This window comes from Lycorma delicatula, chromosome 6, assembly GCF_047948215.1.
Source record: "Lycorma delicatula isolate Av1 chromosome 6, ASM4794821v1, whole genome shotgun sequence".
Taxonomy (NCBI): Eukaryota; Metazoa; Arthropoda; class Insecta; order Hemiptera; family Fulgoridae; genus Lycorma; species Lycorma delicatula.
In genome coordinates this window covers 86,745,358-86,759,699 of record NC_134460.1, presented here as the reverse complement: position 1 = coordinate 86,759,699, position 14,342 = coordinate 86,745,358, and the positions used below count along the sequence as shown (strand labels likewise).

Below are 14,342 nucleotides of genomic sequence, written 5' to 3'. Positions count from 1 at the left end.
GCATTTTTTTTTTTAAATATTTATTTTTATAATTATATAGAAAATTAATATAGATTTGAATAATATAGATTATAAATTTATAACACAAATACATTTTTATTTGTGTACCTATAGAAAATATAATGTACAAACATTCTATAAAAGAAAATATGTATATATGTATTAAAGATGAGGTAACTAGATGTTTTCAAATTAAGCATAAGTTAAATGAAATTTTTAGTAATTAATTTTCAGTATAAGTTAGGGTAATTCTTTGAATCTCATTTTAATCTGTTAAATATGACTGATGTTAATACTTTTAATTTTTTTATGTTTGAGTTCAGTAACAGTTTTCGGTGGTGGGAGGTTCTATTTTTACAGTCCATTCGTTGTTTAAAAGTGTTTTAATTGTTTATAAAATTTTCTGAATGCTATATGGCATAATTCAGTTTGGTTGGTTTTTAATCTTTGTACCTGACGATTATTTATTTTTTAAAATATTTTTTATACAATTTATAAATTTTCAGTTTTTAGTTTTTAAACATTTGTGTAATATGTATTAAATTGGACAGTTGTAAATGCCAAATAAAGCCAAAGTACCAGAGATTTGAAAATATAAAATAAATATTTTACCTTTCCATGTCATTTTGGCAAATTAAATAAGCTTCCTGGTTGAGGTTGTTTGCTCTTTAATCCTCCCTCCAAAAAAAAAAAAGAATGAATTTTAAATGTAATTAATTGCTATGCCAACAACTACTTATTATTTCCAAGAGCTGTATTGCAATTATTTCCGATTTAACTTTGTTGCTTATTAAAAAATGTGCCTTCAGTCATTGTATTTTAATTTTACGCTTGCTACATACCCCATTCAGTTCTGAGGCTGAACTCTGTGTTGTGAAAATGTCAAGTTTAATTAATGTTGGAAGTAATGCAGTTTATCATTTTACTTCCCAAAAACCTTGAACATTTTAGCTATTGCACATTCATTTCATTGATAAACATTTTTAATCAAACCAGAAATTTATCCCTTGTTAATATCCTCTGATGTAATATTACTGAAGTTTGTGGTACAATTTCATTTATTTAATTAATATAAATTTTTTCACTGAGTTTTATATTTAGTGAAAATTGTTATTGATTTTTATTACAAAAGAAAACAATTTTTGGAAAAATGGTTTAGACCAGATGTTTTAATTTCTGCCATACTTCCCTTTGAAAACCAAAGTTATTCGTTTACCCTGCCAAATGAAGCCAGCATGTTTATGATAGTTAAAGTAGAATTTTTCTTTACTGTTAGGAATAGATCCCAAATGTTTGGGTTATATAAGTGAAATATTAATTTACCTAGTGTGATAGAAGTTTACAAAAAAGTCAGTGCAGTGATAAACTTGATTTTTATTAACTTAATCATGTGTCTGCCAACACTAGGCAGGTATATCTGATTTAAAATGACTAGTAGCATCAGCGTAGTTAGTTTTTAATAGAAATAATTAATATAAGTAATAGTTTTAAGTCTCCATTTATGATGGTCTTTTGAAATATTTAAAGTACAGTGTGAATATTGCTCTTATATCCTGTATAATGGTCATGGACATTTATAAATATAAAGCAACTTACTTTGAAGTTTTCTTTTTTTTATTTCAAACTCTGGGATTGGTGGATTGTACTCTTTTGTTAATACCATTTTCGTGATTTACTAGCAAGGATGCTTCTTTAAGAAAAATGTCAAGTAGCGAAAATTAAAAATGTTTAAATTTTAAGCAGATTTCTTAGAAACTTATTTGAAATTCCAAGTGCAGGATTCCTTTCCCACCTTACAGGAACAGCTTTCATTGATTTTCGTGATGGGAATATATTTTAGCACAGAAATTTTAGAAAGAATATATAAAACAAATAAAATGTGAACAAATATTTGGTGAATTTTGACTTTGCATTCTTAAGTAATAGATAAGATCTGGTAACTAAACTAAGTAAACCAGTTGTTCAGATAATATAATTAATTTCCTTACATATTAGAATAAATGTATATAATTGGATGAAATAATTGTAACACAAATATATTTATTTATATTTGAAATTGTTGCAGAATTAAATTAAGATTTTGACAACATGAAAAGTGTTTGTGTTTATTTCTTAAAGAATGAAGAAAGAAAATTGTACAACATTTATTTGATATTATTTATTATAAATCATCAATTGTCATTGTAAATGAAAATAATTTAATCCAATTTTAAATTAAGTGGCTAGAAGTTCTTTTAGGTGATTAGGTAACTTAAAACTGCAGTTTGACAGTATAATAGCTAGTTCTACATATAGAATATATTTATTAAAAAAATAATTACAAAATGGTTTTATCTAATCTAATGCACTATTTTTAGTGTTACATTAATAAAATTATTATTATGTTGTCTAGATTATAATGCAAGATTAAAACATTTCTGTAAATAGTGAATTATATCTTCAATGAACTTTAAATTGCATAAAATCAATTTTTCTTACATTATTTTTTTTTTTTTAATAGTTGATAATTTATAACTAAAAACTGTATAAAATATTACTATGAAATTTATGCTTCGTTATTAGATTTGTTAAATGTGCCTTTACCTGTGTTAAATCTGTATAGGGAATAGATATGACCATACTTAATAATCTTACAGTATTTTAAAATACTGTAAGATTTCTAAAAATGAGCTTCAAGTTTGATATTTATCTAATAGAAAATGTGTTGTTAACAAAATAGGCTGAATTTATTTAAATTACAAAATTTTATATATTTTTTTTCATATTAATAAAATTAAAATTATCTTGTTTTTTTTATTTTCACTTAAAATTATTTTTTTGTTTTGATAAGTTTTAATACTCTCATAAAGAGGTTAATTTTAAGTTTGTCTATCTTCAAGTTGTATGTTGTTGTAGTGTTGTGTAGGTATATTATTGTGTAATCGGCCTTTTAAGTCCAAGACTACATTAATGTGGGTGTTACACTATTATATTTCTTGTCTTGTCCATTTGTTTTTAGTAGTTTGTTTATTTAACTAGGTCATTGCCCATTTTTATATTTAATATTTATTTTGTATTTTTTTTTTTTGGATGACTAATGATTGCTACATATTTTCTTATGTATTTGCTATTATTATTATTATTATTATTAGTTCATGTATTCATAAATAATTAACAAATGACAAATTTGAATGGAACGTGGTTAACTAATTATCTCTTTACATACATATACATGTTGTTTTAAAATTTATTTATTGTATTTGATTTTATTTTTTTATTGATCTTTCTGCTATAATAATTGCTTTTAATTCATTGCTTTGGTTAACTTGTTTTACTGTGTTGTTTATTCTTAATTATTCACAGATAAAAAATAATTATCTGTCAAGCATGCTTTTATGACCATTGTTGCCAGATTGATAAAACATTAAGATTTTTTCCATTTCTGATAAAATAATGAATTATTTTGCTTTCTCTGTTGTAAAATTTTATTAAAGGACAATAAATAAAATTTGATAAATTTCATTATGTTGTTTATCCGTTTGAATTTCACTGGTATCTGAATATCCAGATAATCTGAGAAGTAGATTACCTGAAAGCATAATCTGAGGTCACCCTACTACTTAGAGGAAAGCGTAATCTAAGATTAATTTTTTTTTAAAGTTTACTTATTAAACTTCTGAATTTAGTTTATTAAATATTTATATCTCTTTACAGTAAGTAATGTATGCAGTTATTTGTAAGTTTCTGTAAGATTTTTTGTTTTGTAATTTTAAACAGTGCCAAACACATGATTTTAATAATTTTTCTTTCATGTATATATATATATATATGTGTGTGTGTGTGTGTGTGTGTGTGTGTGTGTGTGTGTGTGTGTGTGTGTGTGTGTGTGTGTGTGTATATATATATAATGTGCTAAATTGTGGAAACCCTTACATAACTTTTCGACAAATACAGAAAAAATGAAATTTTGCCGATTTTGCTATTCCAAAACTCACAATAAAAGTCTCCAGGAAGGACAGCTCATAAAAAATTTTGGTTATAAATATCTGTCTCGAGAGATGATAATTAATGTAACCAAAGAATGGAAGTGTTGAAGGATGTCTGTTTAATAGATTCCCCTAAAGTTGTGCTACCATAGCCGCAAAATAATAGACAATATTTAATTCTGAAAAATGAAAAAGAAACAGATTGTAGACAGTTTATAATTATTACCTAATTGAACTTAGACCAAAAAGTCATCAATGGCTGGTGTTCAATCAGACCAGAATGCAAAACAATTAGACAAGGTCTAGATTGAGCCAGACAGGACAACTAACAGGTTAGACAAGTTACAGAACTACCAAGGCAAGATTTTGCAGTATTATTGCATCAGTGGCTGATACTTGGTTAGACTTTATAGTCAATTAACAAAATAATCTACAGATTCCCTGATAACTGCACAAAGTGAATATAACAATTTATGTGGTGGTGAAGTAACATTACTTACTGAAGCCATCATACTGTTGCAGGAGAAAATCCAATAAGAGAATTTACAATAACCATTATTTGCTGATCGGTTTGAATGTTAAGAAATAGATATCAATTATACAACCAGAAAAAAATATTACAAAAGAAGCTGTGGTCACTGTGACAATGTGGATAGTAATCAATTAGTCAGTTTTGTTTGGAAAAAAATTTCAACCACAAGTAAAGAATGAGACTTGTCAAATTTTGTGTTTATATAACCGTAGTAAGAATAATATATTTTTTGTCATAAATAAAATACTTAAATCCTGATGAGTAACTTTCATTTAGAACTAAACTTGAAGCTACTGCATACTCTTTTCTGCAAGATTATTTTTTTAATGATAAACCTTGCAAAAAATAAATAAATACAGTTCACTAAAGAAAAACAACTAACAAAATTAATTTTAGATTATGTAAATATATAATTAGTAATAAACTGAAAATGTAAAAAGTCTTGTTTCAGTAAAAATGTATTTATTTAAGAGTTGGTGTGGGCCAATTTTGTAACTAGCTCTGTAAAAACATTATTGGTCATAATTAGCATTAATATAAATTAGGTAATTGTTTAATTTCTCTTGTGCACTTATTTGTTACTTGGTTTTTTGTTTGTTCAGAAAAATTAAAAAATTGAGTTGTAAATAAGAGAGTGAATTGAAGCAAGTGTTAATTCAAATGAATTGAGTAATAAATCTACAATAATTGTTCATTTTCATCGTTGTTAAATCTTTGGGTTTTTTTGCTAGTTTTTATATAAATGACAGTTTAGTTTTATAATTTGAAGCCCAAATTTTATTTAAAATTAATTTTCATTCATTAGAATACTAAGCAAATCGTTGTTCTGTGTTGAAGGTAGAATAAAAAGGTAAAAAGTTTGCTTATTTGTTCTTATTTCAAAAAGGGAAATACTAAAAGCGTTTGAGGATTTGTCAGTGGTTTGAGGATGATAATGGGAATTAATATTAACATTCCATTACATAACTACAGTTTTATATATTACTATGTACAGTATCTTGTGTTGTGTCTAGCCATAGTTATGGATTTCAGATTTTGCTGGCTCTTTCAACTTAGTGGGATAATTACTTGGTCATCATGGATCAAAAACTGAAAAGTGAGGATGGGAGTTCTATTTGCCATGATATCAATATTAGTGATGTCAGTAAGTATTTGAAATGTATTATGTTAAAACGTTATTATTTATTGGTTATTTTGGATTTCAGCATTTTTTGTATTTCCTAAACTTGGTTCAAAACAGCAAAAAAAATAATTCAATAATTATTTTGCACCTTTTTTTTTAATTTTTATTACGTTTATTTTATAGATCTAAAACTTTTCTTACTTTATTTTTTACAAAAATCTTTTTTCCTATGATTTTGATTTACATATAGAATTGTAGAACAGAATTAATTATTTGCTAATCTCAAATGTTTATTCTTTGTTATATATTTGAGGAGGTACCCTTTATCATCCCATACAACTTTACTAAGTTTACTCATAACTGCCATGTTGTACTTACGGCTGCCATATAGTTGAAACAGATTGAAAATTGTTTTCTCTGAATATCAGATTAATTTTTTATAAACATTTTGTCATTTCAAATTTTCAAATACTTGCTTAATATTTCAATAAAAGTATTATTTGTATTAATCTGCTCCTACTTCCATTTAATTGTAACAACTATCAATTTAAATTTTTTAATGTAACGATACGTAATATTTTTTTTAAAGATCTGATTGCACTTTTTTGGCCTGATAAATTCCGTATAGCTCTGTAATCTGTATGATGTAGTCAGTCCTGTTTCTCAAAAACAGATTAATAACTCTAGTGAAATATCCACCTGTATTGGATTGTATTTGTTATTTTTTAATGATACCGAAGTAGGCTCTCTCCTTCATGATCATCAGCCTTTTTTTTTCTGCAGCAGTACATTAGATTTCCTTTTTATTTCTCATTTATATATATATATATATATATGAGATCTTTTCAAAAAGTATCAATTTTTCTTAGGAAGCTGTTAGTGACAAAGCAAAACTTAGCACTATTGTTGTAAATAATGTGTATATATATGCTTTTTTCTAGGCTAGTGAATAAAGTCGGTGTGTTCTCCACAACCTGTATAATCATTTTGATTTGTTTTTCATATTATAGTTTTATTCATAATGAAAAATATATGCTTAATGCTATTATATGTTGGTTTTGCCTTAAGCTCCTTGATACCAAAGCTAAAACTATATATGTACATTTCAGTAAGCATCTTTAATTATTTCTACTCATCTTCACTCAACTCTTTTGACAAATCTTTCTTTACTGCTTTTTTCTTAACATTAATTTTATATCTGCTGCGGTGACTGCCTTAAATTGGATTTAAATTTTTTTTTCAGTGTACATCATTCTTGGTTTTCTGTTGTTGAAAGTTGTATGTCTAATCCATTTATCTTCTTTAAAGTTGTATGTTTATTAAACACCATATAGTCATATACTGTGAAATATACATTTTTAGACTTATATGTACAGTTTTGTTGTACTTTACTCTTTCTTTTTTAAGTCCAAAATTTAATTTTGAATTCTTAATGAGACAAATTTATTTGTGGGCTTATCGAATATATATTCGATAATATATATTCGGCCTTATATTCGGCCTCCTGGCCTTATCCATATATAACTTTTGTTACGGTTTTTTAAAAAGATATTTAATTATTGCACCCTTGTCTCTTTGTTTTCTTTGATCTTATCCATTCACTTCAATTACTTTCCTCTCCTTCTCCTCCCATTATGATATATCAGTCGTGGATTACTTATATCTGTTGTTCAGGTATTGAGTTGCAAGATAACTTATTACTTTATTGTATGGTTTTCCATAATTCATCCATATCTTGCAAATCTGTAGAAATAATCAAGCAACTACTTGTGCTACTATTTTTTTTTTTTTTTTTTTTTTTAAATATTAATCAGGTTCTTCTGTAAATATTATTTTATCAGAAGGTCATCAGTAAGTGTATAAATATTATTTCATCATCCACTTTTTTAAGATCATATGATTAATTGTACTGTATATTATTATACGTGTAATTAGAAAGAGTAATTATTTTATTTTTATTTTGGATTATATTTGTATGTTCTTCTGTGTTTTTAGATGTTACTACATTTGTAAGATTTAATTATACTCTAAGGAGACATCATTTTACAAGTATATTACTTGTAACTGAAACAGTAATGAAATTTACTTATTATTTATTAAACTTTTTTATCCATTTCATGGAGATTAGTCATCAATTTGGACTTCTTTACCATTTACCTCTTGTCTCTCCAGCACAGCAGAGTGTCTTGAAAAGCATGAAAAAAAAGTTATATTGAATCTAGAAAGTTATGTTCAATTTTTAGATTGTGTTAATTCCCTTCTTACTATCATATTTTGTTGAATTCTATTTTTTCTAACGACCATATTGTCATTTTCAATTTGCAGTACTTATGACACTGTAAGCTGTACCAAATTTTGGTTCCATTACACAATGCTGATCTTTATCCTAGTTAAATTTTTAGAATCTTTATCTAATGATGCTGTTGAGTAATTGTGTATTCTGCCTTGTCATTTGTGTAAAATGCAATAGGTTATTTGTGTGAAATGCGAGGTAGAAATAACCAAAGTTGAAGTTGTAGAGACAGTAAATTTCTTTTAAATATTTTTTAATTGCTGAAACATATAAATTCTTCATTGAATGAATAATTTGGTGAAACATGTTATTTTGCTAAATAATTTAACATTTCATATAATCCAGCATATTGATACGTTCTCTAGATCTTTTGGCTTACTTGGAAGCCATCATCAGGAGTTAAAAATAATGCATTAAAGTCAAAGTTTAAAAATCATAGTTAAAATAATAATGTTTTTAAATTTTAACTATGATTTTTAGACTTTGACTTTAATGCATTCGTTTTACCTACTGATGATGGCTTCCAAGTAAGACAAAAGATCTGGAGATTGTATCAACATGGAGCTGGTAAGACGGATTATATCAATTGTTAATTTATTTATTTAACATAGGTACCATGTTTGAGAAATTATTTTGCTTTATTACTAATGAACTATGCATGCTCCATTTATGTGTTAAATATTAAATTTAAAAATTAAATTTTATTTATATATATCAATGTATTATACAGTATAATTTACTTTATGACGTAGCCTCTACTTTTGCATAATATTAAAAACTTATCCATAACAATCTCATACTGTTAGTTGTTTAAAATGAAATTAATTTAATGTATTCAGTTTATTAATATTTCCTTCATTAATTAGTTAAAATAAATTACATTAGTTTTTTTAAATTTTATTGCCAAACCTTATTTTAAGCTAATTTTATTGCTTCATCAGTAGTGTGTGTGTGTGTGTGCGCGCGCGCGTGTGTGTGTGTGTGTGTTTCATATATATCAGATGTAAACATTATTATTTATTTACAATGACAGCAAAGTTTTATTAAAATTATTTGTTAATTTCTGTATGTTTAAAATTAGTTTTAATTGACATGTTTTCCATGCTACTGTAATTATTTAATAAATTATTAATTTTTAATTAACTAAAAAATTTATTATTTTAACTGTTTTATTACTACTTACATGGGTAGTAGTACATGATGTATTTATATGGGTTGTACTTTATTATCTTAGAACCTATACGTTGTGGTTCAGCTTTCTTGTTTACTTATTACTTTTTTTATGGTTGATTATATTTAACTGTTATGCCATAATTATGTACAATTTAATAATTTTGCCATTTTATTGAAATAGTTTGTCTTTTAGTTTTTATGAGTAAGTTCTTAATAATTCTCATAGATAACATTAAGAAGTAAATGTTTTCTTATGCTTTGAACCTCATACTGCATAATAGTCTTTGATTGATACCAAAATAAGTAGTCTGTAAGAAGAAGCCCCTCTTTAAGAACTTCAAAAGCATCAGCTGGTTTGCATGAAAATTTATGCATTTCTTAATATCCTAATATTTTTTACCAAATTGATATGAGTACTTGATGTAGTTTATGACCGTAAACTATGTATGTGACTACAACACGTATTTCTGTATTGTATGTTTTCCATTTTGGTTTACATGCAGTGTTAAATTAATGCTGAGATCTCAAATAAATATTAACAACTGTCGCTGTTAATTTACGTGTATAACAGTGCTTCACAACTTATAACACAATTACACAATTTATAAGACTAAATGTGTAATAATAATCTTTTTATTGCTTTAAAAACATTAAAAAATTTCATTACAATCTTCAACAATGAATAACTAGCAAATTTTGTTAAAAGTCTACAGAAATGATTAAAAATCTTCAAGTCCTTTCTGTCCATTCAGTTACCCCATTCAAACACAAATTGTATCATTCATGCACAATTCACATCTTTTTGACATCATGCTCTGTCCTTATAAAATTTTGATTAATTATCCCAGCAGCCATCCATGAACTCATCAACAGAGTAGAACACCTTAGACACCGAAATGTATGTTAAATTGTGTATGATTATTGATGTAATTTTATGTAAATAATATTAAAAAATTGGTGCCAATGTTGTGCATTTAATCCTTTTCGTGAAATCCTTGTGAATAACTTTAAAAAAAATTAGTCATAAATCTCACATTGTCATTATGCTGTTCAAAAGAGGTTTTCTCTGAATTTAGATTTGCATAAAATAGGGTATAAGATGAGATGACAAAATTACAGTAGCTTAAAGATGAAGAATTTGATATTAAGGTTTTCAATGGGGGGGGGGGAGTTTACTATGAAATTCTGTTAGCTCCTCAAGTGTTGCATATATATTGTGAATACTGTGCACATGAGTAGGTTATATTAGCCAGAAATTTACTTTATTATTTGTAAACCTACATTTTTACACTAGTTAGAGAAGGAAAAAATTGAAAAATTATTGATAATTTTTTTTTAATGTTGTAAATTGATCTTTTGCAATAATATTTTGTGTATGGTCTTTTAAATATTTTTTTCTTCTTTTAGTCGAGGTAATAGAAACTGATGACCCATCATTTAAGTCAGATATGATGGATACCAGAATAAGTGGTGTAGAAGATTCTCCTTCTTTGAGAATTTTAGAACAGCCAGCTCCAAAAGCAGTTCGTTTTAGGTATCCATGTGAAGGTCGATCAGCTGGAAGCATTCCAGGTGTTAATAGTACTCCTGAAAATAAGAGTTATCCTACAGTTAAGGTAAGATTTACATTAAATGTCAATCAGCCCCGCATGTGAGTGGAATGCCCTTGAGAAAATGTTATCATATTTGTCTTCTTTTTTCAAAAGATTAGTCTATTAGATTGTGAAAATGAGAATTAGCTCGACATATCTTTCCAGTTTCCATAGAAAGCTGTGTCCCAGAGGTGTGTGCTTAGTTGTAATATTGTTTTTTATTGTTGCTATAAATAGTTTTTTGTCTTCAGCTATTTGAGTGGTTTAAAGCAGCTCTCCAAGATTCCCTATCTAGTGTCAGTCATTTCATTTCAGTATACCTCCTACAACATACATTCCTGACAATTAGTTTAAATAATCTATGTAAAGATTAAAAAGTAATAGTGGTAGGGAACATAACATCCTTGTCAGACTCCCTTTTTTATTTCAGCTTCTTATCTTTTTCAATTATTACTGTAGCAGTTTGGTTCCTGTAAATGTTAGCAATTGTTCTTCTATCTCTATATGTGAACCCTAAATTTTTTAAAATGCTGAACATTTTATTCCAGTCTATGTTATCAAATGCTTTATCTAAGTCTATAAAGGCTATGTATGTTGGTTTTTTCTTTAATCTTCTTTCTACTATTAATCTTGAGTGCTAAAATTGCTTCCCTTGTCCCTGTACTTTTTCTGAAACAAATTGGTCTTCTCTTAACGCTTCTTCCACTCTCCTCTCAATTCTTCTGCACATAATTCTAGTTAAGATTATTTACGCATGAGTAGTTGTGGAGAACACAGAAAAATTACCGTAACTTTTATCTGCTCCTGCTTTCTTTGGTGTGATAACAATAACACTCTTTTTGAAGTCTGATGGAACTTCCCCTTTTTCTTAAATATTACACACCAGTTTGTATAATCTATCACTTCCTCACCTTCAGTGCGCAGTAATTGTGTAGATATCCAGTCTATCCCAGGAGCCTTTCTGTCATTCAAGTCTTTTAATACTCTCTTAAATTCAGATCTCAGTATTGTATTCTTCCTTTTCTTCAACTTCCTCTTCTTTCTCAGCACCAGTTTCTAATTCATTTCCTTCGTATAACTCAATATATTCCACCCACCTGTCGACCTTTTCTTTCGTATTATAAATCAGTATACCATCTTTATTTAACACAGTATTAGATTTTAATTTATGTATCACAAAATTCTCCTAAACTTTCCTGTATACTCAGTCTATTTTACAATTGATCATTTCTCTTTCCACTTCTGAACACTTTTCTTTATGCCACTCTTCTTTCACTAATTTGCACTTACTGTTTATAGTATTTCTTAACTGTCAATAGTTCCTTTTACCTTCTTCATCACTAGCATTCTTATACTTTCTACGTTTATCCATTAGATGGAATATATTCTCTGATATCCAAGATTTTCTACCAGTTCTCTTTGTTCCACCTAAGTTCGCTTCTGCTGATTAAAGAATTTCCTTTTTAACATTATCCCATTCTTCTATATTTTCTTCCTTATCGTTTTTACTCAGACCTCCTGCAATGTCTTCCCCAAAATTCTTCTTTACCTCCTCTTCCTCAAGCTTCTCTAAATTCCATCAATTCATCTGATACCTTTTCTTTAGGTTTTTAAACCACAATCTACATTTCATTATAACTAATTTATGGTTGTTATCAATGTCTCTGCTCCAGGATATGCTGTGCAATTAACAAGTTGCTTGATCTAAATCTTGATTTAACCATAATATAATCAACCTGATACCTTGCAGTATCACCAGGCTTTTTCCATGTGTATATTCTTCTATTATGATTTTTAAACTGGGTGTTTGCAATTACTAAATTATACTTCGTGCAAAACTTAATAAGTCGGTTCCCTCTTTCATTCGTTTTGCCCAGCCCGTATTCACCCACAATATTTCCTTTCTTGCCTTTTCCAATCCTTGCATTCCAATCTCCAACTATTATTAAATTTTCATCTCCTTTTATGTGTATAATTTCTTTGTATACACACTCTTCTACCTCATCATCATCATGGGCACTTGCAGGCATATAGATGTTAACAATTGTTGATTTAAGTTTTGATTTATTAATGATTCTATCATTAAGCTTTTCGAAATACTCTCTCTCTCTTCCTGTATTCTTGTTCATTATGAAACCTACTCCTGCCTATCCTTTATTTGATGCTGAGTTAATTATTCTAAAACACTTGACCACCAAAGTCACTTTCCTCTTCCCACTGAACATCGTTAATTCCTATATGTATACATTTAACCTATCCATCCCTCTTTATATTTTCTAACCTACCAACCTTTTTAGACTTCTAACATTCCATGCTCCGACTTGTAAAATGTTATTTTTTAATTTTCAGGTGACTCTTTCCTGAAAGAGGTTTAGGTCCTCCTGACCTAAACCCTTAACAACTACTGAAAGAGCCGCTTCCCTCTTTCAGGGATCATTCCTTAGTCTGGGTCTCAACAGATATCTCTCCGATATGGTTGCACCTACTATCCAGCTACTCTGTCTCACTGAGCACTTAAGCCCCTTCACCATCAGCAAGGTCTCATGATTCATAGAGGGAGATAGTGAGCTGTGTTTGTTCACCAGTAAATAACTTGTATGTTTGTCATTCAGGATTTCAGGCTTCAGACAATATTTCGTCTACAATCTGGTTACATGGTAACATTGGAGTCAATTCCTTTGTGAAAGATTTAGGGCAATCTTTTGATTAAAAACTTAACATGGGTTAAATATAGTAAATTAAAAGTATAGTTTATTAAAATCATATTTTGTTATGAATTCCAAGACTTCTGTTTTATGCACTTGTCAGCTTTTTACCTACAGTGTTGTAATTTTTTTTTTTTTAATAACTTATGTGAAGTTTTTTTTGTGTTATACCTTTAAGAATAAAAATGTGTGTGTGTGCATGCGCATACGCACACACACACACATGAAGCAAAAAGAGACTAAAGGAATTATCAGTACGCTTTAATTTTAAAGTAATTCCTGGTACTCTGATTGTGTCTGCTTTGGTTTGAGCAAGTTAACTAGCTTTGTTTAACATCAACAAAGTGAGAACTGACTATAATATTAGCATTGCTTCTTTAATTTAATTTTTAAGGGTGATGATTCATAAGATAATTTTAGTTTTGTAGTTAAGAAGTAATGCTAGATTAACTTTGTTACAGATTGATAATTACATAGGCCGTGCAAAGATTGTTGTATCATGTGTGACTAAGGATCAACCTTATAGGCCTCATCCTCATATGATTGCTGGTAGAAACGCTTCAAGTAAAGGTGTCTGCGTAGTAGATGTTGACACTAGAACTATGACAGCAGAATTTCCTTATCTTGGTATACAGTGTGTTAGAAGAAAAGATGTTGAACAGATGTTACAACAAAAAGAAGAGAATAGGATTGATCCTTTTGGAAGTGAGTTTTTATATGTGTGTATGGTCTGTAAATAAAGTAATGAGACTAGTTTTTTTGGCAGCCAAAGTGGCAACTGTAGTAAACATATGGTTATATGAGCAGCTGATTTATATTAGGTATTAATATTTTTAGTATATTGTTGCCGCATGAGAAGTAAACAAACTTTTCATGAAACCGAGTTTTTGTTGTACATTACAAAAGAGTGATACTAACTATGAGCAATGTTGTGCAACAAGTTTTGTGTTAAAACTCAG

General features: G+C 28.0%; 1 protein-coding gene across 3 annotated transcripts in view; it reads left to right on the top strand.

The window, feature by feature from the left end:
• Nucleotides 1-14,342, top strand: part of LOC142325997 (embryonic polarity protein dorsal-like) — a 70,934-nt gene that overhangs the window by 13,592 nt on the left and 43,000 nt on the right. For all 3 annotated transcript variants that reach the window (XM_075368044.1, XM_075368041.1, XM_075368043.1), the window contains exons 2-4: nucleotides 5,530-5,641; nucleotides 10,494-10,702; nucleotides 13,845-14,088. In XM_075368044.1, coding sequence (XP_075224159.1) covers nucleotides 5,575-5,641; nucleotides 10,494-10,702; nucleotides 13,845-14,088 — 520 coding nt within the window. In that variant the 5' untranslated portion in view covers nucleotides 5,530-5,574. The remainder of the gene's footprint in view (nucleotides 1-5,529; nucleotides 5,642-10,493; nucleotides 10,703-13,844; nucleotides 14,089-14,342) is intronic.